The sequence below is a fragment of the Paramisgurnus dabryanus genome, chromosome 10 (genome assembly GCF_030506205.2).
Source record: "Paramisgurnus dabryanus chromosome 10, PD_genome_1.1, whole genome shotgun sequence".
Lineage (NCBI taxonomy): Eukaryota > Metazoa > Chordata > Actinopteri > Cypriniformes > Cobitidae > Paramisgurnus > Paramisgurnus dabryanus.
The window spans coordinates 25,273,419-25,297,685 of record NC_133346.1 but is presented as its reverse complement, the minus strand read 5'-3'; the positions used below and the strand labels follow the sequence as shown (position 1 = coordinate 25,297,685).

The 24,267-nt window shown below is 36.8% G+C and overlaps 1 protein-coding gene across 4 annotated transcripts in view; it reads right to left on the bottom strand.

The window, feature by feature from the left end:
* Nucleotides 1-24,267, bottom strand: part of palm2akap2 (PALM2 and AKAP2 fusion) — a 162,388-nt gene that overhangs the window by 49,888 nt on the left and 88,233 nt on the right. For 3 of the 4 annotated variants that reach the window (XM_065240587.2, XM_065240588.2, XM_065240589.2), the window contains 6 exons: nt 22,289-22,369; nt 18,420-18,547; nt 7,722-7,836; nt 6,959-6,980; nt 6,361-6,456; nt 3,894-4,568 (listed from right to left, as the gene is read on the bottom strand). In XM_065240587.2, coding sequence (XP_065096659.1) covers nt 3,894-4,568; nt 6,361-6,456; nt 6,959-6,980; nt 7,722-7,836; nt 18,420-18,547; nt 22,289-22,369 — 1,117 coding nt within the window. The remainder of the gene's footprint in view (nt 1-3,893; nt 4,569-6,360; nt 6,457-6,958; nt 6,981-7,721; nt 7,837-18,419; nt 18,548-22,288; nt 22,370-24,267) is intronic. The other variant, XM_065240590.2, reaches the window with a different exon arrangement.

Genomic DNA, 24,267 nt, shown 5'->3' with positions numbered 1-24,267 from the left:
AGAAAGAAAATGTTATAATTACGGTAAGCAATTGGGACAATTAAAAATGACACCTCAAGATTACAAAAATACAGCAGAATCTTAAATTATGAAGCATAGCAGTAGTATTTTCAGAACAGAATTATTAAGTGAAAGTTCATGACTGAATCTGCAGTTTGGCAGTTTGGGGCTGAAACTCTTGGTAGACAACCTTAAAATCACTGTAGCATTACACTGAGAGGTGTCTATGTAATTTGTGTCTATATTTATGTCTATATATTTTGAAGTAACTACATTGTGTAAACATACTGATCAACAGATGATCAACATGAAATTCCCCAAAAGTCCAAAAGACCTAAACAAAATGGAAATCTGAGTTTTGTGGCTTTCTATTCTCTAGTGTTAAAGCCTATTGCATATTTAGTACATCCCTTCGACATATCCTGCATTAACTTCCTGTGTTGTTTTGGCACAGGTTGTGGAATTTCCTAGTTTGCAAAACCCACTTGTACGAGAGGTACATATATAAAGATGACCAGGTTTTGAAAACTGACTTTCAATTTTACAGTCTGAACATCATTTTTATAGAAATATGGCACTCAATAAATCACTCCGCCAAAATGACAAGACTAATGGATAGGTTAAGACAGAAACAGAAAGGCAGCTGGTATTACATAATGTAATGACTTAGATATGTCCCTGGAGACCATACTGGGAAATCTGCATGGGATTTTATCGTAAATATGCTAAAATGTGCATTTAATAAAGTCATTTTTATATTTCAACCCCTACACAAATAAATGTGGAGAACACTCATCATGAGTGTGTGCCATGTGTACATTCTTCATCTACAGGTATGCATATGATATTATATGCAACTGTAATCTTATTACTTGATTATGTTTATCTACTTTTCATGCTTAGTGGATCATCGTGTTTCTTTAAATACAGATTAGATTATGAGCGTTTTTCAAAGTTGCGTCAAAGGTAAAAGCATAATTTGTTAAAATATGTTAAAATACTTTCATTCATCCCATCTTAATGTGGATAGAGATCTATATATAAACCAATATGCAAAGACTGTGGCTTTATGGAACTATTAAAATTGCTTTGTTTGTAATGCCAAGGTTTTTATAATAAATGTGAGTATCAACAATATATTTTATTTAAAGATCTGTCTGCTGGTGGAAGCTTTTGCACATATCTTTGCACAATCGCAGATGGCATTTATACTCTTCACATAAATATCAAATAGATTCAAGTATATTTAGCACCTTATTTACTTTATTGTATATAATCTAGACCTTATCTATGTGCCATGACAAAGATTTTTATTCCTACAAAAATGTATATGCTTTAATGGCAGTGACTAGCATACCTAGTTGCTTTAAAAATTTTGTGCTGTTGGACTGCTTCCACTCTGCCTGATAGATTCAGATCGTCTGAGGATTCAAATCTCCTTTTAAGTTAATTTTTAATGCTTTGTTTTCTTGTCTTTCTTTTCTGTGGGTGAAAACATTAAAAATGACAAATGCCTAAGAGGCACAGAAAGGTAAATGCATTTCCAAATGGTCAGTAAGAAAATGGGCATATATAACTTTGCTTTGTCTCCATTCATGTTGGAAAAATATATCCGGTTTTGTAAACAAAGGAATCGTAGACAATCGAAGCTCGTGATTATGGCTGAAAAATATTCAATAAGGCTACAGTAAAATACACTGTCAGGAAAAAGGTACAACATTTGACATTTTCTGGTTCGGGCTTGTACCTTTACAGGTATACAAAACATAATACAATGTTGTCCCTTTTTGGTACATTACTGTACCTCAAAGTGATAGTTCACCCAAAAAAGAAAAGTATGTTATCATTAACTCAGCCTCATGTTCTTCTAATCTGTATGAGTTTCTTTATTCTTTTTGAAATAATGATAATCACACAGTAGACTGTACCCTTTGACTTCCATAGTAGGATAAACAAATACTATGGAAGTCACTGGGTAAAGTCTACTGTGTGCTTACCATTATTATTACCATCAAAATATCTTCTTTTGTGTTCAACAGAATAAAAAAAGCATTATACAGATTTAGAACAACATGAGGATGAGTAAATGATAACAGAATTTTAATTTTTGGGTTAAAGGAATAGTCTACTCATTTTCAATATTAAAATATGTTATTACCTTAACTAAGAACTGTTGAATCATCCCTCTGTCATCTGTGTGTGTGCACGTAAGCGCTGGAGCGCGCTGCGACGCTACGATAGCATTTAGCTTAGCCCCATTCATTCAATGGTACCATTTAGAGATAAAGTTAGAAGTGACAAAACACATCAACGTTTTTCCTATTTAAGACGAGTAGTTATACGAGCAAGTTTGGTGGTACAAAATAAAACATAGCGCTTTTCTAAGCGGATTTAAAAGAGTAATTATATTTTATGGCGTAATAGCACTTTTGGGAGTACTTCGACTCGGCGCAGTAACACCCTCCCTCTCCCATTATGAGAGTGAGAAGGGGAGCGGACTTTTCAGGCGAGTCGAAGTACTCCCAAAAGTGCTATTACGCCATACAATATAGTTCCTCTTTAGAAAAGCGCTATGTTTTATTTTGTACCACCAATGGGGCTAAGCTAAATGCTATCGTAGCTTCGCAGTGCGCTCCAGCGCTTACGTGCACACACACAGATGACAGAGGGATGATTCAACAGTTCTTAGTTAAGGTAATAACATATTTTAATATTGAAAATGAGTAGACTATTCCTTCAACTATCCCTTTAAGGACCTAGTGTGCATCTTTAAAGGTACAGTTAAATGTTTTGTATTCCAACATTTAACTAGTACAAAATTGATCATTAAAGGCACACAATAGATCCTTAGATTATAAAACTGTACCCCAAAAGGTACAACATTCCAATGTATTCTATATAAAGATACAAAAATGAACCCTAGAGCAGGTCTATTCCAATCTCACCGTGGAGGGCCGGAGCACTGCATAGTTTAGCTCTAACTCTGATCAAACATACCTGAGCAAGCTAATCAAGGTCTTCATGATCACTAGAAAATCACAGGTGGTTAACTTTGATTAGGGTTGGAGCTAAACTATGCAGTGCTCTGGCCCTCCAGGGTAAGATTTGAATAGCCCTGCCCTAGAGGGTACCATCCCAGTGACAAAAAAGCTACAGTTTTATACCTTTATTTCTGACAGTGTGTAATAATAACTTCCAAACATCTGTTTGTATAACTCTACTCTGATATGGTGTGATTTTTTGTATAATTAAAAAATGGGAGATATTTTTAAACTACAGTGTTTGTATGTAAACTCTATGCTACACAATGCACTATGAATTTATCTAACCTTGTTTACATTAAGGTGTAGGATTGTCCTGTATTTAACTGTTTTACATTTACATTACATTTGTTCTCTTTTCCACACATATTTTCTATATTCCTGTAGGTTCATACGGTAGCACTAGCAATTCCAAAGTCATAGGTTCAATTCCCAGGGAACACAAATTGATAATACTCATAGCTTGAATGTCTGTGAATTGCTTTAGATAAAAGCCTCTGCCAAATGCATAAATGTGAACGTAAACATTCTATTTAAAAGATAATCAAAGTAATAATAAATTGTTTTTCAAGGGGTAACAACGTATACTTATCTTAAAAATGTACCGTCAACAAGCTGTTCAATTCGTAAACACTTCAGCAAAAGAACCAAAGAGTTTTGGAAAAACAGATCAGAAAAGAGCAAGAAGTGCATTTCTCTTACGTCACAGGGTGAAGGTGCTGTTAGTAACAGGGTGAAATTGGATTTTAGGGAGTACAGAAACTTGGTACAATATGTGCTCCAGAAAAAAGAAGTTGTGGGAGAAAGGTCACATGATAGTACAGCACTGGCAGCGTTTTTTCTTTTCAATACCTGTAGGTGGCAGTTCCTTGGTTGAAGTTTCATCTTTGCCCTCTGAAGACAGTTCACTGGTATCAGAAAGAGGCCGGCCTGACACGAGGTCTGCAGCATTGCCATCAATATTGGAGATGTCAGTGACGGTCTTCTCACGAAGAGATTTCTCATCGTCTTCATCAATAAGGACGATCTCGGCCTTGATTGTACCATCAAAGCCAAGCAGCTTCTTGGTTTCCTCCTCATCTTCTATGCTGTGGTAGCCCATAAAGATCATGGTCACTGGTTTGTCCGCTGAGGCCTGTGGAGTCTCATTCACCTCATCCTCGTAGCTTTCCTGGGTATTGCTAGAGATTTGTTGCTCATCTTGCTTGGCCTCTTTGGTACTCAATGGTGTTTCTGATGACTGCAACTCGGCTGGCGTGACGGTTACCCGTGCAACATCGCTTCGTTGGTGAGGCTGGCCTACTTGCTGCATCAATTCGTCCACTTCACTTGTGCTCCAGGGATGCGTGCCATTCTCGATTGTAGCAGACCCTCCGGAACGCACCTCATAGATTACTTTGCGGCCATCATCGTAGACCTTGATGCCTCGCTGATGGGCTTCCTGTGGGCTGACGGCTGAGGCGGAGAGAATCTTGGTAGTGCCGGTCTTCCGATCCTTTTCGACATTAATCTCCATGGCGTATAATGCTTGGGGAAGAGTGCAGATGATTGTGAGTTAATATCGACTCAGTGTGTATATCATGCATTGCTTAAACGTGGCATGCTTCTTATTAATGGCAGTTTTCAGTGACGTCACTGTGTCCATGCAAACTTAATATATCGGCAGTAAATTCAGAGCCAAAAACAAATTCAACCTACCCTTTGCACTTTTATTATGATGTTGCCAGTAACCGCAGCATGCTGTTGTTAGCTTAGTTGACGAGACATTGCTGATTTTAGTTAGCACTCTTGAGATTTTCATGATTTTATGGAAATACGCTATTTTGTTCTTAACAAATTACAATTATTATGTTATTAATACCAGCTTCCTTTGAAAACAAAAACCTCACTGCAAAGGACAAAGCTATCTTATTGTAAACCAATGGTTCTCAACTAGTTTTGCTTTAAGACTCTTGAGTTTTAAACAATAAAGTTTTAAAATGTGATTACCTGTATTAATTGTAGTCTAGGTCGTTTTTTCTTGTATAGTTTTCAATGCCGACATCTGCTTAATTTGGCTTGTACCACATAATTTATTTTATAATGCCATTCCAGCATCTATGGCTATCTTTATGGCAAGAACCGGTTGACTTATGCACAAATTAGAGAAAGACAATTTGGCATTTTTACCTAACCTGCATGTTTTTTAATTGTGAGGAAACCAGAGCAGCTAGAGTAAGCCCACGCTAACCCAGCAAATACATGCAAACTCCACACAGAGTGACCTCCTGACCCAGCCGGGGGTCAAACCGGGATCTTTTTGCTGTGAGGCAACTGTGCTATCCATTGAACCACTGTTCCACCTGCTTTAACCAAGAAGCAGAAAATCTGTATCAAATACCTTAGAGTTTAAATGGGAATATATAAAATGCTTTTTAAAAGTTGACGACTTTTTGGATTTCTAACTACTAACTACCTTCAGACATAACCCACTAGTTGAGAACCTTTGATTTATACCATTGGCTAAATTGTAGAGAGTGAATCCTACAAAAACACACAACTATCATAAAAACAATAACAAAACCCCACCCCCAAACCCCAATGTAAATTACAAAAGCAAATCATAGAAAAGTGTAAAAATGAGACCATACAGTTTAATACGAATTAGCCACTTTGTAAAATACGGTTAAATTGTCATGAGATAATGTTGACATTAAGTAATTGAATAAAAGATCAAGAGCAAGCTCACTCTAAAAAGTAAAGGTATAAAAGCTGTCAGTGAGGTAGTACCCTTTTAAAAAGTACACCTTTGTATCTAAAGGGTAATCACTGGTTACTTCAAAGAAACATATTGGTACCTCAAAGATAAATATCAATACTAAAAGGGTTTATATAGGGTACTTTTTAAAGGGTAAAGTCCCAGTAACAAAATTTGTACCTTAATTTAGTGTAGTGACTAACTGCAAAAAAATCAATTGTTGAGTTCTGTGACAGTATTATACCAAATTATTTCTTCCAAAACATTGAGTAAGACATGAACTAGAAGTGAACTTATATGTACAGTACATAACACAATGAACAACCCATCTCAGTCACATCGCAGATTTATTATAAGTCGGGTTTACTCTGAACTGGACATCAGCACTGGCTCAATAAAGGGAGGTGCCTCCCACATCTAATCCAGTCCAAGCCCTTGAAATGATAAGCAATTACACTGCTGTGTACAGAGTGCTATATACTGTATGCCACCATGTGTAATCTACATTACCATGTCTTCTTTTGGCCTTTACCCAAACCTGTGACCACCCTAGCCCCTCCCACGTGCCAAACAAGCACCTACCAGCTTTTCTTGGTTGTTGTTTATCCCCTGAAGCCGAGATTTGGGAGTTCAGTTCTGGAAGGTCCAGGATCTGGGAGCAGTTATAATTCACTGCATCTGTCCAGTGAAAATCAGAAGAGAAACTAAATCTGAATTGATGTTTTCAAAAGCCCATCACATTTACACCCTCCCCTTTCAGTCCCCCCACTAAACTGAATTTCTCTCACTCTCTACCTTTTTTTGTGTGAAGCAGCTCATTGCTTAGACAGCAAATGCAGTGCAAGTGAATTACAGCAAACAATGGTGACGCTGGGCTAAATGTATTCCCTCTAAATAGGCGGATCAAGGTAAACAAAGTGCTGTCATTGCCGTATGTGTCATTGCCGTATGTGTAGGATTCAATAGTCTAGCTGAGGCAAGAGCGAAATGGTCCAAGAGGCCCCCTCTATCTGGCAAAAGAGTTGTAATGCAGAGGGTGTGTTTTGGGTGACTGTCTATAACCCCTCTACTATATTGGAAAGAGGGTCATTAGATGCTCATGAACAACGCCTAAAATGTATGTGGTGTCTGGGTAACAGATGTTATGGTAGTATATTATTAATACACACAACTTCCATACCTCCGTCTTGACACTGAAGACTCTGTAGAAACAACAGAGAGAAAGATTGTGATTAGACTAAATGATTTCATTGTTAAATTACTGTAACAAACTTACAGTAGTCTACAGTTGTGTTTAACTGTTTTTCTGAAATAATGCATTATTATTAGAAACTATGTACAGTGGCCCCAAAAAGTATTTGGACACTAAAACTTAATAAAAAAATTATATTATTTCATAATAAATTATTATCTCTGGGTAAGACTGTTTACTTGTCCAGGGCATTTTCATGCCTCAGCCTGACTAACACACTTCAGAAGTCTCTGCGACCAATAGAGATAAGCAATATTGAGAATGCATGGATAACAAATTATGATAGCAATCTGTGAACCAAAGGTGCTAGAGACCTTTCTGACAGATAATTTTAACTAGCTAGTATTAATTGGTTGCTCAACTTACGTTTGACAACCTCAAAAGCTTTTTGTCATTGATTCATGGCTGCTCTCTAGCTTTTTATTTTTGGTTCCTTAAAAAAACATTTAGTCAAAGGATCATTAAAAAACAACTGATAAGCTCAAATGCAAAAGCCGCTCAATGCCAATGTGTCAAAAATGAGATACTGATATTTAAAAAAAAACCATGTCAGATGCACTAAGTGTTTTTTTGCATCTGGGCTCTTCAAAGGTTCTTTAGATGTTCTTTTGCCCAAAAATGTTTCTTCTACAGCATTGTGAAGCGACATTGAGAGTGTATAATTTTGTCATCTTTACTAAGGACAACTTACTTTCTGCAAATCTTCAATAGATCTCTCAGTTTCCCTCAGTTTCTCTCTGAGAACCTGCTCTTTAGCTGAAATCTGTGACTCTTCGTTCTCCAAAAGACAGATTTCTGACTCCAATCTACAAAAAAAATCAACAATATCCTTTATCAGTTTGATTGAAAAGGTTTAGAGGTTTTAGCACTAGAGTGAAAATAAACACATACTTTAACTGGATTTGCTGGTAGAGTACAATAAGTGCTTACAATGTTTATAATAAAATTACAATGCAATAGTTTTTGAAAAAACTTGAAAGAACAAGTTTCCTGTACATGATTCATTACTGTACATAGCTGTACAAATATGCTGCCCATTGAGTAAAATCATTGCATGAATTCACAGTCATGTGCACACATTCTGAAAATGAATGAGACACAAATGTATTACTTTAATGCCAATTAACCCATGCATTTTCCAGTTTTCCCAGTGGAGTCCATTCTCACTCATTCTGAATGCTGGCAGCCAATGAGGAAGCTGCTGGATGAGGAACTCGTTTTGCCTCCGCCCATGAGAATTTCCTGCTATTGTTTGGATCACTGAGGTTACGTGGTCTGCAATAACAAATGTGAAGGAGCCTTCCCACGATTCCTGCTTAACATTCCTTACAACACACACTATCTATGAATTAAGATGTAACAGATGGCCATGAACACATTTCTAACAAGTGTTCTCTGAAATCCTCTTCTTTTATTATATATACACACAACAAAAATCCCCTACAAAACGTCACTAGCATTCAAGACAAATAATTTTTTCTAATTCAAAAATTCTAATAAACTGTAATATAAGGTTTATACGATCATTTTTATTTTTAAAGAAGCATAAAATACAGGCAAAACAATAGGTTAACACAACAGAAGTGCTAACTACATGCTGCATTAAAAAGAGCAGCTTATACATTTTTCAAACACAAAATGAAGTAAATATTATGGCTTTGGAATGACAAATATATTAAGCAGTTGAAAGAAGAATGGCAGATTTTTTTTATTTTACCTAGTCCTTTAACATATGAGAGTAACAATAACGGTTATCTTTAAGTTTTACCTCGCAATAAGGACTTGCAGTTGACTTTCTTTAGAAGACTAACTGGTGAACAGTATAGTCAATAGTAAGCTAGAGGTGTTTTAGCTACACATGCACACATACAGACCCATCAACATGAGGTCAGGCCTTGCTTCCAAGCTGGGGTGGGGTGGGGGAAACACACCAGCGACAAATCAAACCATCTGACAGTTAAGCGATAGAAAAAGTGATTTCACAGGTATCCATCATGTGAGTAAGAATAAACGCAATCCATGTGTTACTACAGTTCAGGGCTGTAAAAACACATGGATATACATCATAAAGTGCAGACTGACATTTGGTTAAATAAATCATTTATACAGGATTTTCTGTTTGGACTTTTTTTGGATAGTTTAGTGTGAATTATAGTTACAAGAGCCTGGGAAAGCCTAGGAAAAATCATTCTGTTATAGTGATGAGACTACAACATTACAATCTTGGTGAAAAAATATAAGAATATATAATTTGTTTTATTACAAAATAACAGAAACAAATAGTGGAGATGTTATTTAGGAATAAGTGTGAAGGTTATCGCTGAGTTTCAATGCACTATATCTCTTACGCCATCTAGTGGTTTAAGCTTGTTACTATTATTATCTGGTTCTTCTGTTAATACTGTTATCTAATTGTAATTTTTTAGTCGGTGTCATTATGTTTTTCAAAGTATGTGTACACATTTGTCAGTGTAGGTTTGTTTTTGAAAGATATTAACAAAAGTAAACATTAATAAAAAAGTTATTTGAAAGACATATGACCAATAAAAGTGCTAAAATTGGTACAAGCTGACACTTTTGCCCTTGTTAACAGTAGTCTATTTCTGCTTTCATTGGAGACCTTTGCCTAAATGTGTGCCTGTGTGGTTACTTTTTTTTAAAACTATTTACAAAAATATGACCCAATCTGTCAAAACCCAACAATAGTCATTTTGAATTGAGATTTACCTTTTCTACAAAAAAGTTTTCCATGAACATTCTGTGAAAATATAATCTTGGTATCTTTAATATTGACTAAAGTCATGTTAAATTTTAAAATCATAGTGAAACCAGCTATTAAATTAAACTCTAATGCTCCAAATCTCATTATTAGATTACTCAACTTTAGACAGGGTCACAAATATGATGATATTAGTTTTTACACTACCTAGCCTGTACGTTTCACTATATGATGGTTACATTTATCTGTTTGTGATCCTGATAAATTGGGTTTTTGTCTATTTATTTAAAGGGGATTTAAAACACTTTGTCACATTTGCTCACAAAGCTTTCACATAACAGACAAAATTGGTGTCACAAGAGACATAAAAAACACTTAGTCTTTCATTTTGACACAGTTTCATGAATTTGTGAAACTCTGTCACAAAGCAGCATCATTCATAACTTCTGTATGGACAGAACATGACTGTGAAGCATGATTGTATGTTCACACAAGGTTTTGACTGTGTTGAACTGGGTCCTGTCACTTTCCATATGTTTTCTTTAATAACAGATAAGGCACTACTTCCATGAGCAAATAATAAAAATAAGAGTGTGTTCAGTTTAGTGTGAAAGACCTAGTTTTAGCCAAATTACAGATTTGTCCATTTATTTAATTTGTCAATATTATTTTTTCAATCAGTAAAAAATTTGGTTAAGTATAATTTTCATCATAAAACAGAAGGTTCTCTAAGGTGTTAGTTACAGGCTTGATCTGCTCCATGTGTTGCAATGAATGTAGGGCTCGTAAACTGCTATGGGTGTAGACTATGTGACTCATTTTAAAATGGGATTTGACATTTTTCTCTATCTCCAAATCACATCAAAGGATAAGAGTCCATATTCTGCTGTGCCTCTGGGTGACCTCATGAAGAGTTCACGCCCACCCAACTCTTACTTCCTGCATTACGTCTCACACTTCCTGCTCATGTTTGTCATGACCTCCTATTGGCTCCTGACTGAATGAGCACCTGGTGATTTGGTCATAATGCAAAAAGCATTTGCAGGTTTTTATCCCAAAGTCAAAAGATGAAATAAGAAAACTACTTACTTCATTTTCTTGACCTTCATTTAAAGTTACAATAATTATGTTGTGAGGTCATAACAATTGGCCACAATGTCCCTCTATTCAGTCAGAGTTCATTAACCACAGGAACAAACATCAGTAGCAAACCCTTTACACACATTCCCATGACAATGTAAAGATTGAATGTTTCCTGTTCAGTTATACACACGTGAAAGTGAAATAGATAGAAGTGATAGAAGTGAAATTTGTTTGTCTGACTGAAGCTGAAATAATTATTTGCTTTTTACAAAATGACATAAAAAACTGAAATACACCCCCTTTCAATAAAAGCTACTACATATACATGTAGTTTATAATTTATCTTTATCTGTCTATATATCTAGATCAGGGGTGCCCAACCCTGCTCATGGAGGGCTACCGTCCTGCAGACTTCAGTTCCAACCCAACTCGAACACACCTGTCTTTAATTATCAAGCAACCCTGAACACCTTGATTAGCTGCTTCAGCTGTGTTTGATTGGGGTTGGAGCTAAAATCTGCAGGACGGTAGCCCTCCAGGAACAGGTTTGGGCACCCCTAATCTAGATTAAAGAAAAGACAGCCACTAAACGCACAGAAGAGATGTGAACTGATCCAGTATTGATTAAAATGCAATAAAGGGTAAGACCTCAAGAAGCATGACAACACGACTCGAAACTGTTCATGCTCTCGGACTGGGAATTATTATACATTTCTATAGCAACAGTGACAACGACAAACGAATCACCGTGAAATCATGTTTGCAGCTGTAAAGTAAATAATAGCACATTAAATCATTAACATTATATTACATTATAATGCTTCAGCTAAACATTGCATAACACAGAAAGTGCATCATGTAACAATAACAACAAGCTGGAAGTGCTTCTGTGTGAGGCTGCAGCGGTCACGTGGTACAAGTCATAGCTCTCAGAAAACTTCCAGATGTTATTACAAATATGTCGTGAACGCACGTTACGCACCTTTATCTTGCATGATTTGTGCCCTAGCTAGCATACCCTTTATATGTAAATTTGGAAAAGGTGGACACATTGATAAAAACTACAACCTGCATCATGGGCAACATGGCTGAACGTGTCTGAGTATATGAGCTAACCATTGCAGCACAACTTTAACTAATAATGGATTAGTTACCTATTATTGATGGTCAGTAACACCACTGACATAATCCATAAAAAATAAACAGAAGTTTGAAAGTCATAACAGAACATACTGTACTACATTCTTACTCTCACCGTCAAGACAGTGGAAGAAATACAGTAGCAGAGTCACACAATGAATTAAGAGGTCTTATTATAGTAATGATGGTCTTATCTCTAACTCTGATGTAATGTTTATTTTTACAGTATGTCACCTCTTTTAACTTCATTGCAAGAGAAGAGACTTTACTCTCTCTTCACCATATTAGGAGCACATCTCACACAGTTGTATAAACATTGTGTGTGCAGATGTGTTGGGAGTGTATGGTATGGAGCTATGTGAGTGAGTCTCATGTCAACACCACATTTTTCCTGGAAAGCCCAGTAGTTACAGATTTACTTTAAGCTTGGCTGGGATGTTTTCCGTAATGATACGTTTATGAAAGAAGAGTCGAGGCTGAAGTTAAAACCACCAGCAGTACAGCCAATAATATTTGCAGTAATGTTTTTGAACATACTTTGTTTTTAATCAAAGTGTAAAACTATGTTTGTGTGTGTGTGTGTGTGTGTGTGTGTGTGTGTTGTAGCCTGCCTTATCATTGAAATTGTTGTCCCATCTAGTAGCATCTCTAAACTCTATTGACAGCTAACTGTGAAGTTATTTTAGTTGTGGGACTGTTTTTTAGAGGGAACCATTTAGATGAAACTCCCGTGGGTGGGGTTTGCTATGTGTGTAAACAGTACTTTGTGGATTTCACCACGTCAGGTCTATTTCTAGTGTATTTGCACAAATTGTGCAAAAATTAGTGTATAATGGATTTGGCAGGTGTGATATGCAGGTATTATGCTAACACATATAATGTTTGAATCTTGAAAATGTATATTTGCAAAACAATTATTCTTTTATCCTGGTGCAATGCCTTGTCCCATATACTTGGCATAAACATGACTTTTTCACCTACGATTCCTTTTAGTAATAAATTCAAACAAGTATTCTTTTGTATTATGCACCCGTGTTTCGGTTCAATCTATTCTGCAGGATATGAAAATAGTTACCAGCCACTCCCTTAGTCTCAAACTGCTGCCATAGAGTCTGCCCTATTGCCTTTTTCAGAAATACTTCTGTCAAAGTCTCTCCCCCAACCCAGGGAACATCACCTGCCACCCACAACCAGTCTGGCTATGCAATGCTCCAAGCAGTCACCCCGTCCATTTGGCTTTATTACCCTTGCAATGACAGATGGGAGCTTACAGCCCAAGGACGTTTGCTTTTGTAAGTGACCAAAAGTGAGAGCATTTGCCTATTTTGATATACCAAAATAGAGTGCAGTGTTGAAGGATAAAAAAAGTCTGGAAAAACAAATATTCAGGAAAAGGTAGAGCCTTAACCCACAGGGTTCAAATACTTGATTAAACTTGCTGATGTTTGTTATTAAGAAAACTATTTAAGTCAGTTTAAAACTGAATTCTCGCTTGTTCTCTACATCCTTCAATATGCAAGAGTCATTCAAGGTAATTTAAGTCATTCATTTAAATTATTACAATTTATAATTACTAGTGATGCACCGATGTATCATCCGCTATTTATCGGCCGATTTTTTATGAATTTGAAACCATCAGCATATCGGCAATAGCACGAGAAAGGCCGATACCGATTGTTTATTAATTAACCGCATAAAGGCAATGGGCCCTATTTTAACGATCTGAAACGCAAGTACGAAGCGCAAAGCGCAAGTGAGTTTGTGGGCGGATCTTGGGCGCTGTTGCTATTTTCCCGGTGTGAGAAATAACTCTTGCGCCGGGCGCAAATCAATAAGGGGTTGGTCTGAAGTAGGTTCATTATTCATAGGTGTGGTTTGGGCGTAACTTCAAATAAACCAATCAGAACGCTATCCAATATTTCCTTTAAACGCAAGGGCACAAGTTCCTTGGCGGGTAGCTATAATTATAACGGATTTACCAGGTGTATGCCAGGAGCGGTTTACAGCCGAGGAGACCCCCGTTCTTGTAAGAGCAGTCAAAGACAGAGAAGTCGTTTTGTATGGGGATAGGAGAAACCCGCCCAAATCAGCGTCGGTTAAACAGGCGTGAGAGGAAATAGCCAAAGTCTCATCAGCTGGCATCCCCATCGTTGCACCAAGCGCTACAGTAATGTCAGGAGACGGGGGAATCCCAAGCTTGCCAGCATAAATCGGGCACGCCGTGTAACGGGAGGTGGATCTGCCTCTACACAGACGCCAGCAGAGGACATCGCTGCGTCCACTCTCACCGCTGAAAGGGTTTGGGGGCTTTGAAATCGGACCCAAGAAACGCAAGCAAGGTCCAACATTTTGCTTATCCCATTGGCAGATTTTTTTGCTTGTTTTATGCACAAAATCACTTAAATTGAAAATTTTTGGTCTAAAAACTAGACTTATTTTCTTGGGTAATTTTGCTCATCAAGAAAAAGCATCTTATTTTAAGAATTTTTAGATAGTTTTACTGAAAACAAGACAAAAATACAACAAAAAATGTTGCAGTGTATAATTACAAATACCACCCACACCTTTAAATATGTATTGCAATAGCAACTCCAATTCCATAAAAGCACTAAACCCAATTAATAGCACTTAGAAAAGAGTGAGAGTTGACACAACAAACACTTCTAGAACGTGTTATTTATTAATGCAATAAAACGAAAAAAATTTGCCATTGAATTGCTGACCTTTTACAAAATACAAGTGCTGCTTACAGTAATATTGAAAACTGATTATTACTTGCAGTATTTACAGAAAGTATTCGCTACATTCACTGAACTAAACTTGTGTGATTACAGTAATAGAGATTTTTAACATTATCTGTCAAGTGTGTTGTTATATACAATAAACATATCTTTTTCTGTAAGCAGATCCCCTGGATTGTTTGATTTTGCTTGATACGTTTTGAAACAGATAATCAACGAAAAATCTACGAATCAGATACACTCTCGTAGTCACAGAGCAAAGAGTGCAATTAATTTATTGCAGCTTTATCACCATAATTTTGTGTTTTTGACTCAGTTTTATCAAGGGGTATCTGTCTAAACTTGTGTTTTGAAAGCAGTTCTGCTTACCGCAGGCACTACACTCACTTTTCCCTCGTCTCTCTCTCCCTCTCCTCACTTTGCGTGCTGGTGCTGCCAGTGCCACCACCGCCACCATCATCATCATCACCAGCGACGCGAGTTGAAGGTCCTGCTGCCGCAGAAAACATTTGTGTTTTTTAACACATTTTGCAGCGCTGGCTGAGGAGCCAGCTTCTTTTTGTTGCGCAGTTTTTCTGCACCTCCCTTGCGTTTTTTCTCCATCTCTTTCTCTCTCTCTCTATTTTGACACGTGAACTAACCGACGATGCACGCTCGCTTGGAGACGATTCTCACTGCGGAACACAACATCCAGGGGGCAGGGTTGGATCTAGATCAATTAGTTGCAACCTGTGATCGCCAATGTTTTTCTCTCATCAATTTAAGTGTACGTTTGATTAATAATATAGTCGAGAAAGATTCATAATTTAGAAAGTATTCCAGACAGTGTGATATCACTGAAGGGATTTATCTGTACATTATCCCACTTATTACACATGTACATACAAGTGAATATAAAAAAATATATATTTGATATGCTTTATTAGCAAATAAAAAAAAGTAAACCATCTACTAGGGAAACTTGTTTTCCTAATAAACATCCAATTAATTAATTTATAAATAACATGCCATAGCCTATATATTTTAATAATTATGCATATTTATACTGTATCTATTCATAGGTCTTAAACTGCATGTGGTAAGATTACTCGTAGTAGGCTTACCCGAAATGTTTTACTCCAAAACATTATAGCAAAAAACTTACATTTCACCCTAAAGGCACTACTTTTATTGTAGTCATAAGTAAAGTTCGTTTTGATGTCAAAAGAATAACTTAATTTAGTTACGACTTAATGTGAAAATGTTTACTAACGCAGCAACACGTGTATGACGTGTCTTGTGGTAAAACTGACGACCAATGGGATCTCTGGATCTGGATCCAGCTCTGCCCCTGGATCTGAATCCAACCCCGCCCCCTGGATGTCGTATTCTGCAGTGAGGCGCTACTGCTCGCTTGCACAGCGGTGATTGGGCCAGCTTAATGTCATTAAAAAAAACCAATGGGCTTCTGCTTAAATGTCAGTGGGCCGGTCTGTCTAGAAAAAAAGACGCTAACTGGGCTACTCAGACAAAGATAGTATGAGATGTATCGGCCCAAAGAGTACGTCGGCCCACCGGGAAACTGCCTGGTGTGCCAGATGGCCAGTCCGCCCCTGTCTGTAAGCTGGCAATTGCTGGAATCAAACAAAACTATCTGCAGGTAGCTGAGTCACTCAGGGCCAGAGTTATACACTTTCAAATAAAAACGTTAGAAAAAAAACATCAAAAAGCGCCTATTTATTTTTGTGTTTATTAGAGGCCTGACATCACATACAACCATGTTTAGCACTTTCAACAGTGTTTTATGTAATTTCAAAGGGTTTCCTGTAAAATGATACCAAACTTTTGTATGTAAACCTCTGCATGTGGGTATGGGAAGCTTTTGAAATTGGGTAGGCCAAATCCAGGCGAAAATCCCCAAAATAGCTTCAGGGTGGAAGAAGGGGCTGTTGTTAAACATAATCCACTTGCAACAGGCACCTTTGACTTTCATAACGCTCCTGTTCATAAATACAACTGTTTAACAAAAATCCTGTAGATACAATATTTTTTTAGTTTTTACTGTAAATTTAAAATTAAAATCTGCTACACATTGATCATGTATCTTGTATTAATAAAAATTACTTTGCTCATGGTTTGTAGACATTGAAAAACTTGGCCAGCTAAGCATAGATTTACAGGACAAACTACACAGATCAAAGCAATGAGCTCAAATGTAAATCAGCTTTACAATGCATCCCATATGAGGAACTGTAAAATGGAGTCTACACAAAGTCTAATACATCTACCAGATGAGTATAAAGCCTTTGAAGTTCTCAAAATTAAACACAAAGAAGAACTGAAAAACAGATCCCAGTATAGGGTGGAGGAAGTCTCTCCAGCGTCTGAGGAAGTGGTTACCGATTAGATGCTGTTGTACAAAATAAACATACAACCACAAATAAAGGACTTCTTTCAAAATAGCTTTTCAACAAGACCAGCTTAAACCTTTTCATGCTGGCCCATGATGACTTAAGGTCTTTACACACCGGGACGTTATTCGTGCGCGTTTATCGTCGGCGTTTAACGTCTCGTGACTCAACAACGAGCGCCAATGTGAGTGCGCACACCCACGCGTAAAGCGCGAGGCGTTTTCCAGAAAAACGCGTGGGACACGTTTTTTGGGTTTGACGCGGCGCGTTAAAAGTTGGCCGACCAATGAGATTAGCGCTTTTGTTCACGTGCCTCAAGCTGTTGAAGTTACATTAAAACACGACTTGGGGGCGCTCAAGCACAAGACGGTCTTGCAAGAGCACACCTTGATACCACGTTGAAGAGGTGAGCAGAGCAGACAAACAAGATGCAGCGAGGAAAGATGAACGTGGAGTTGCTGGTCTCTTTGGTTTCTGAAAACAAAGAGCTGTACGACAAACGAAACAGCGACTATAAAAACATCGACAAGAGGGAGTTGTTATGGATACGAATTGCCGATCAAATAGGATTCGATGGTGAGTTTAATAAATGAGCATTCGTTTTTGGTATCATGTTCATAAGCGTGTAAGTTTTATCCATTAACTTATGACCATCATGCTTGTTTGCTATAGTGGAGGAGGTTAAACAGAAGTGGAAAAGCTTACGTGATACATATATAAGAAAAAAACGTGAGGATGATTGCAAAAGTGGACAGGCCGCTAAAGAAAAGAAGCCATGGAAGTTCATGAAGGTGATGGAGTTCCTCGCGACATCAACTGAGTTTCGAAGGTACGTTATACATATAATAACATTACAATACATAAAAAAGTACACTTCCAAAGTGTATTTAAAGTGCTCTATGTTCGCGCACTAGTTTTGTCCTTGATATACTATGGGGTGGTTTTCCAGCCAGGGATTATCTAAACTAGTATTTCCTAATTAAACTGAGGCCTAGTCAAGGTTTAAGTCATGAGTAGGCCTCAGTTTAATTAGGAAGTACTAGTTTTTATCAAACACGCCTTAGTAAATACATTACATGGGTGCATTTTAGGCAAAAAAAAAAAAAAAGGGCACTCAAACCAACTGTTGACTCTCAAACAGCATAAGGTTACTCAACCATCATGTTCTTTCTGGTAAACCTAGCTGACCAAGTAAAGCTTGCTGGTTAAGTCTGCACATCTGGTGGTGATCTCACGCTTGATAGTAGCAACCAAAGCACAACATGCAGTGTGCGGACTTGAGAATTTTTCACTTCAGATAAATTAACTTATTGTACCTGTGAATTAAATCTTCTAGTTTTTTGACATGAAGTTCGTCTTCTTCCACTTGTTTCCTGCAGCTGTCATCTGCCTCTTGTAGCCCTGCTGTCCCCTGTAGAAGCCATCTCTCCCTCATGGCTTTAGACTGTAAAAAAACAGGAAAATGCTTATAAATGTATAAAAGTGTCCACTGCCTGTTTGTTTGCACAGTACAGATTACTGAACTAGCTCAATCTGGTAGCACATGTGCCCTTGAATTCACTTTGTATAAAAGCTAATGGCAAATGGATAAATGCAAATGTCGGAGCTACAGTATGTGAATTTTGCACTCCACACATATCTGAAAGCCATAGTTGCTGTGTAAACATAGCTTAAGTTTACGGAACGTAAAACAGGACTTTAGTTTATACTCAAGTCAGCTCATTATCATGTGGACTGTGGCTTGCCACAAAAAATCCCTTAGCTTGCTACTGTTGGTCTATTGTTTGACATTCAGGACTAAAATATAAACGACATGTGCTACCACATTCTTATGTATACTTGCTTGAATCCATTTCTAACTTGTCCAACATGAACAGCTGTTAGGGATGTAAGCTGAGCAGCTGTGGTGGAGCTGACTTTAACATGTGAGCTATGTGGTCCCTGGAGACCCCTTGGCTTGGCTTTAAAAATCTTAAAGATTGCTGCTTATATAGTTGTAAACTTATAAGCACTAATTTTCAGTATACCATTACAATATAATCAATAAGGTGGGTACCATTATTACACTTTATTACAATTTTTTCTGAAATACTTGATTGTTCAAATGACTACACGCATGAAACGTTCTTAAGAGCATGCATAGCGTGTTTTCCGGACTATAAGTCGCACCAGTCAAAATTGCATTTTGAAGAGGAAAAAACATATATAAGTTGCAGTGGACTATACGTCGCGTTTATTTAGAAAATGATTTCACTAAATCCAAGCCGAATAACAGACATTTAATTTGGAAAGGCAAGTTATTCAACTAAACAATAGCACAGAACAGCAGGCTGAATAGGTGTCCGTACATGTTAAATTAACATTAGTCTCAGCCTCAGACGTCACGCCCACAGAATGTTGGCTTAAAGTCTGATGTTTATCATACACTTTCCTGGAAATCCTGTGGGAATGCCAAAGTCGTCTTTTGATTTGTTGAAATAAACCAGATTTTCAGGAGTGTCACGATTAGTTTCAGTCCCTGGAAAACAGCTCTGACGTGTGTGTTCACATGGATAATAATGACCAACATTGGATTCTCAAAAATAAAGAGTTTTGGTTGAAAAAAGTTCAGTTCTCCTGAATTGCTTGTAACTTAAGTGTTAAAAGTGAAGAGGAATGCTTCAAACAGATGTTTATCGGGAGTGTCTCATTGGTGTGGCTGTTGATGAAGTGACATGTCGGTCAAACAGCCTTGTGGGCGGGATTTGTCCAGAAAAGATAATGTGCTTAAAGTGTGTATGTGTATGTGAACCTGGACCACAAAACCAATCTTAAGTCACAAAGGTCTATTTGTAGCAATAGAGAAAAACATTGTATGGGTCAAAATTATATATATATCCCTTTATTTTTGTGTGTAGATGCAGTGCTAAGGACTTCATTTGGAAAACTTAAAAGGCGATTTCATTAGATTTTTTGCACCCTTAGATTCCAAATTTTCAAACCATATATCAATTGAAAGCTTATTTAGTCAACTTTCAGATGATGTATAAATCTCAAAATGTACTCGTATGACTGGTTTTGTGGTCTAGGGTCACATATGTTATCCTTGAGAAAATAAACTGAGATGAAAAAATCTTTCAAATGGCCCTTAAAATTCTCGACATACATCACAGGCATTGTGACTGTACTTTCCGATGAGAACTTTCTTCAGACTCTGATTACACCCACTGCTAAACAAACATTTCTCTTCCTGGATATTCCTGTCTTATTTGGCCAAGTCATTTCTCGCACACTTTGACTCTGCTCTTTATGATCTTCATGTTCACACAGATTGTGAAGATTTCCACAATATTTTCTAACACAACCTTGCTTGGTGTCAGGGTTTGATGCATTAAAATGCACTTATTCTAAACCTTCGCTGTTACCATCTATTAGCACGTTACAAACTCTCACTGTGCATCGGCATTATCAAATAAAATTCGGCTGATGATTTCATTTTCTTCAGCTTCTCTCCTGAGGCCTAGACAAAATCTCTTTCATGAGTGCCTTTAAACCAAGGCAGATTGTTTTGAATAAACTAACTGCCATAAAATTTGGGTGATAATGACACAGTAATTCTGTGTAAATGAGGCAAAACCCTGGATATCTGATAAGCACTCAAGCGCTACTAGTGTACAGTCAAACATGCCACACGGACAATTATTCACACTGTGGGCATACAGATTGGCATCAAGGCCAAAATGGCTTTTCTATTGAAAATAAAGAGAATGAGATATGTTAATATAAATGCAGTATATATTTTTTATCCAAAGTGACTAAAAGGGATAGTTCGGCCAAAAATGATATTAGCCTAATCCCATGATTTACTCACCCTGAAACCGTCTGAGATGCATATGTCCATCATTTTTCAGACAATCACATTTGTTTCCACATCTGTTATTTAAAAAAATGTCTTATATCTTCCAGCAGCTAAACAGTAAAGTTACGGGGTCCACCTCCTTCAAGTACAAAAAATGTGCATATATCCTTCCCCAAAGAAATCCAAACGGCTCCAGGATGATAAACAAAGGTCTTCTGAGGGTAATCCGCATGGTGTTGTTGTGGAAATATACATATTTAAAACTGTATAAACAAAAAAAAACTAGCTTTCGGTAGCACCGCCATTTTAGTTGCGTCAGCACTCAAGATGAGAGCATACGCAATTTACGGAGGTTTTAAAAAAACACATTATTTTCTACGTACCATACATTTATGTAGCTCCAGATATCCTGCTTTCCTCAAATTATCTGATTTTGTACAAAGCTCATCGATCTGAAAAGCGATGTGTCCCTGATTGGCCAGCTAATCTGTACGTTGTGATTGACCTGAATACTTCTGACGTCAGAGGAAAATGTGACGCCCCTTACCGTCTGAAAGATTCGGTCACAATGCGATGCTAACAGCATTGCATAACTTATAGGACCAGAAGTGGGAGGAATTATGATAATGTCGGTATTTTCGACATCACCAATCCCAGGAAGTAAACTGTTGCCTACAATCCGTACGTTTGTTGTAGTCCAAGAAAAGAGATTTACGTTGGAGACGATAACTCGCGTTATCGTTTCCTTTGGGGTATGTACCTTTTGCATATCAATAACATGTACTAATACACACCTACACAACAAAGGAAATGTAAAATAGTGAATCAAATAATTGGTGCTCTTTAAGGTATGATTTTTTTAAGTCAAACCTCATTTAGGCTGCTTATAATGCAATAGTATTTAAGTATTGAGCTAAATATGTCAAAAATATATCAAAGTAAAAAAAATAATTTACATAACTATTTTAGTGGTGCAATATAGGTGATGGTTTACTGGTGAACCTTTTGAAATTATATAGATAAGTCATGGATGTGTTCCTATATAGTTTGCCTTCTAGAGTGTTACCATTGCAAAGGTCACAGGTTTGATCCAAGGGATCACACATATACGGATTAAAAAAGAACAGTTTGAATGCATTGTAAGTCACTTTGGATAAATGTCTATGGGGTGGTTTCCCGGACAGGGTTTAGCTTTATGCAGGACTAGGCCTTAGTAATATAGAGACATTTAAGTAGTTTGTACAAACACATTTTTTAATTAAGGCAACTCAAATATGCATTTTAGTCCAGGGACTAAGATAAGCTCTGTCCGGGAAACCACCCCAAAAAAGTATAAACGAGTTTTACCTTGAAATGTTGAAGCTGTAGAACAAGTTCATCCAACTGTCGCCTTTTATCTTCTATTTCAGCTTGTCTTTTTCGTTTTTCCTAAAAAAAATATTATAAAAATATAGTTTAACATAATTGACAAGTCCATTTGAATAAATGATAAACAATTTCTTTCATATGTCTAAAAGATTTGCATGTATGCACCTTTTTATTCATTTTAATCTATGAATAATCCACAATGTGTTTTTTATGTTATATTTCTTTATTCTATGTATTTAATCCATCCCAAAATTCCACTCAAAAGCTTTTACTAGGGTTGCTATCAAGGCAAGTATTACTTTTAAAATGATCTGATTTACTGTTGTAAATGTTTGGTTGATTGATCACAAGTTTATTATAAATGATCTTACAGTACACAAATCGACTAACAATAGCAAAGCAGTACCCAACAAGAACACCTTAACAAAAACACATAGCACAAGAAAGTGAAAATAAAATGTGTAAAAAAAACTAATTTCAGTCAGTGGGATGGTACCCTATTACTGTCCCAGTAACAGCTTTCGTACCTTTAGAAAAAGTCCATGCATAGATATATTCAGTAGACACATTTATAGGTTATTCATTTTCTTTAGCAAATGTTCAGGCTCACTTTGACTTACTTTTCCAAGCACATTCCAGCACAGAGTACTGTTGCCGTAAGCATGCACTCTGCTGTGACATCAAGAGAAGAGAAACTAATATGCTGTCCAGATGTGAGCAAATGTGACTCTTACATATCCGTCAATGACTAATGCCAAAGGATTTTGTGAATACTGAGTGGAAATGACTCAAATGTGTTTAATTTCAATCAACTGAATGTGTGGTTTTAGATCTTCTTGCAAAACTAAGTAAGTGCAACACAAATCATAATCCCTGATTTTAAAATTTAGAGAGAGACAGACAGATGAAAGGATAAAAATACAGGGAAAAAGAAGGGTTTGCATGTTATAAGTTCATAAATACAGTCTATGTATTAGCTACTTTAATGAGTAAATTAATTCATACACAGAGATGTATAGTAACGAAGTAGAACTACTTCACTACTGTACTTAAGTACTAAAAGACAGTATCTGTACTCTACTGAAGTATTATTTTTTTCTCCTACTTCCACTTTTACTTCAGTACATTTTTTCTTTGAGTTTAATACTTTTACTCCAATACATTTTTTATGTGCTGCATAGTTACTCGTTACTCTCAAATGTTACGAATCATGGTCACATGGTGGTCTGAACCAATTGGAGATAGTAAAGGGCGACCCCTCCCAACCTCTCACTCACAAATATGAGCCAGGGTTGTTGACAAATGTGAAGCGAAGAGAGAACCAAAGTGCGCGAGAAAGACAGAGAGAGAGAGAATGCGCAAGAAAGGGCGAGTGTGCGCGAAAGAAGGAAACCTAAATTCAATGAAACACCTTGTACCTTTACCTATTACCATTTTATCGACTAATATTTCATTAATTCTGAATTCTCTATCGCCATATCAGTTAAATTAATCTGAATTATCTGAACATTCATGTCCTTGTACTCCTGCTACAGCCAAAGGAATTGTAAGTGTCCTTTAGCTTAAACATTTGAAATAATATAAACAATATTATATTCAAACTTTTGACTGTTTTCTTTAATAACTACATTACACAATACTTGTACTTTTACTTTCAGTACTTGAGTAGTATATTTTAAAATAAACTACTTGCAATACTTAAGTACAAAGCATGTTTAATACTTTAGTACTTCCACTTAAGTGCTGTGCTTAAAGAGCACTTCAACTTCTACTCAAGTCACTTTTTTGATAGAGCACTTGTACTTTTACTCAAGTCTGGGTCGCTAGTACTTTATACATCTCTGTTCATACATCAATTCACTGGTCTTTATAAATGTAACTACTCAGGCTGCTCATATTGACACATTTACCTGCATTATGGTGCTCCTGTGAAATGTCATGTGAAATATAAACTGTCG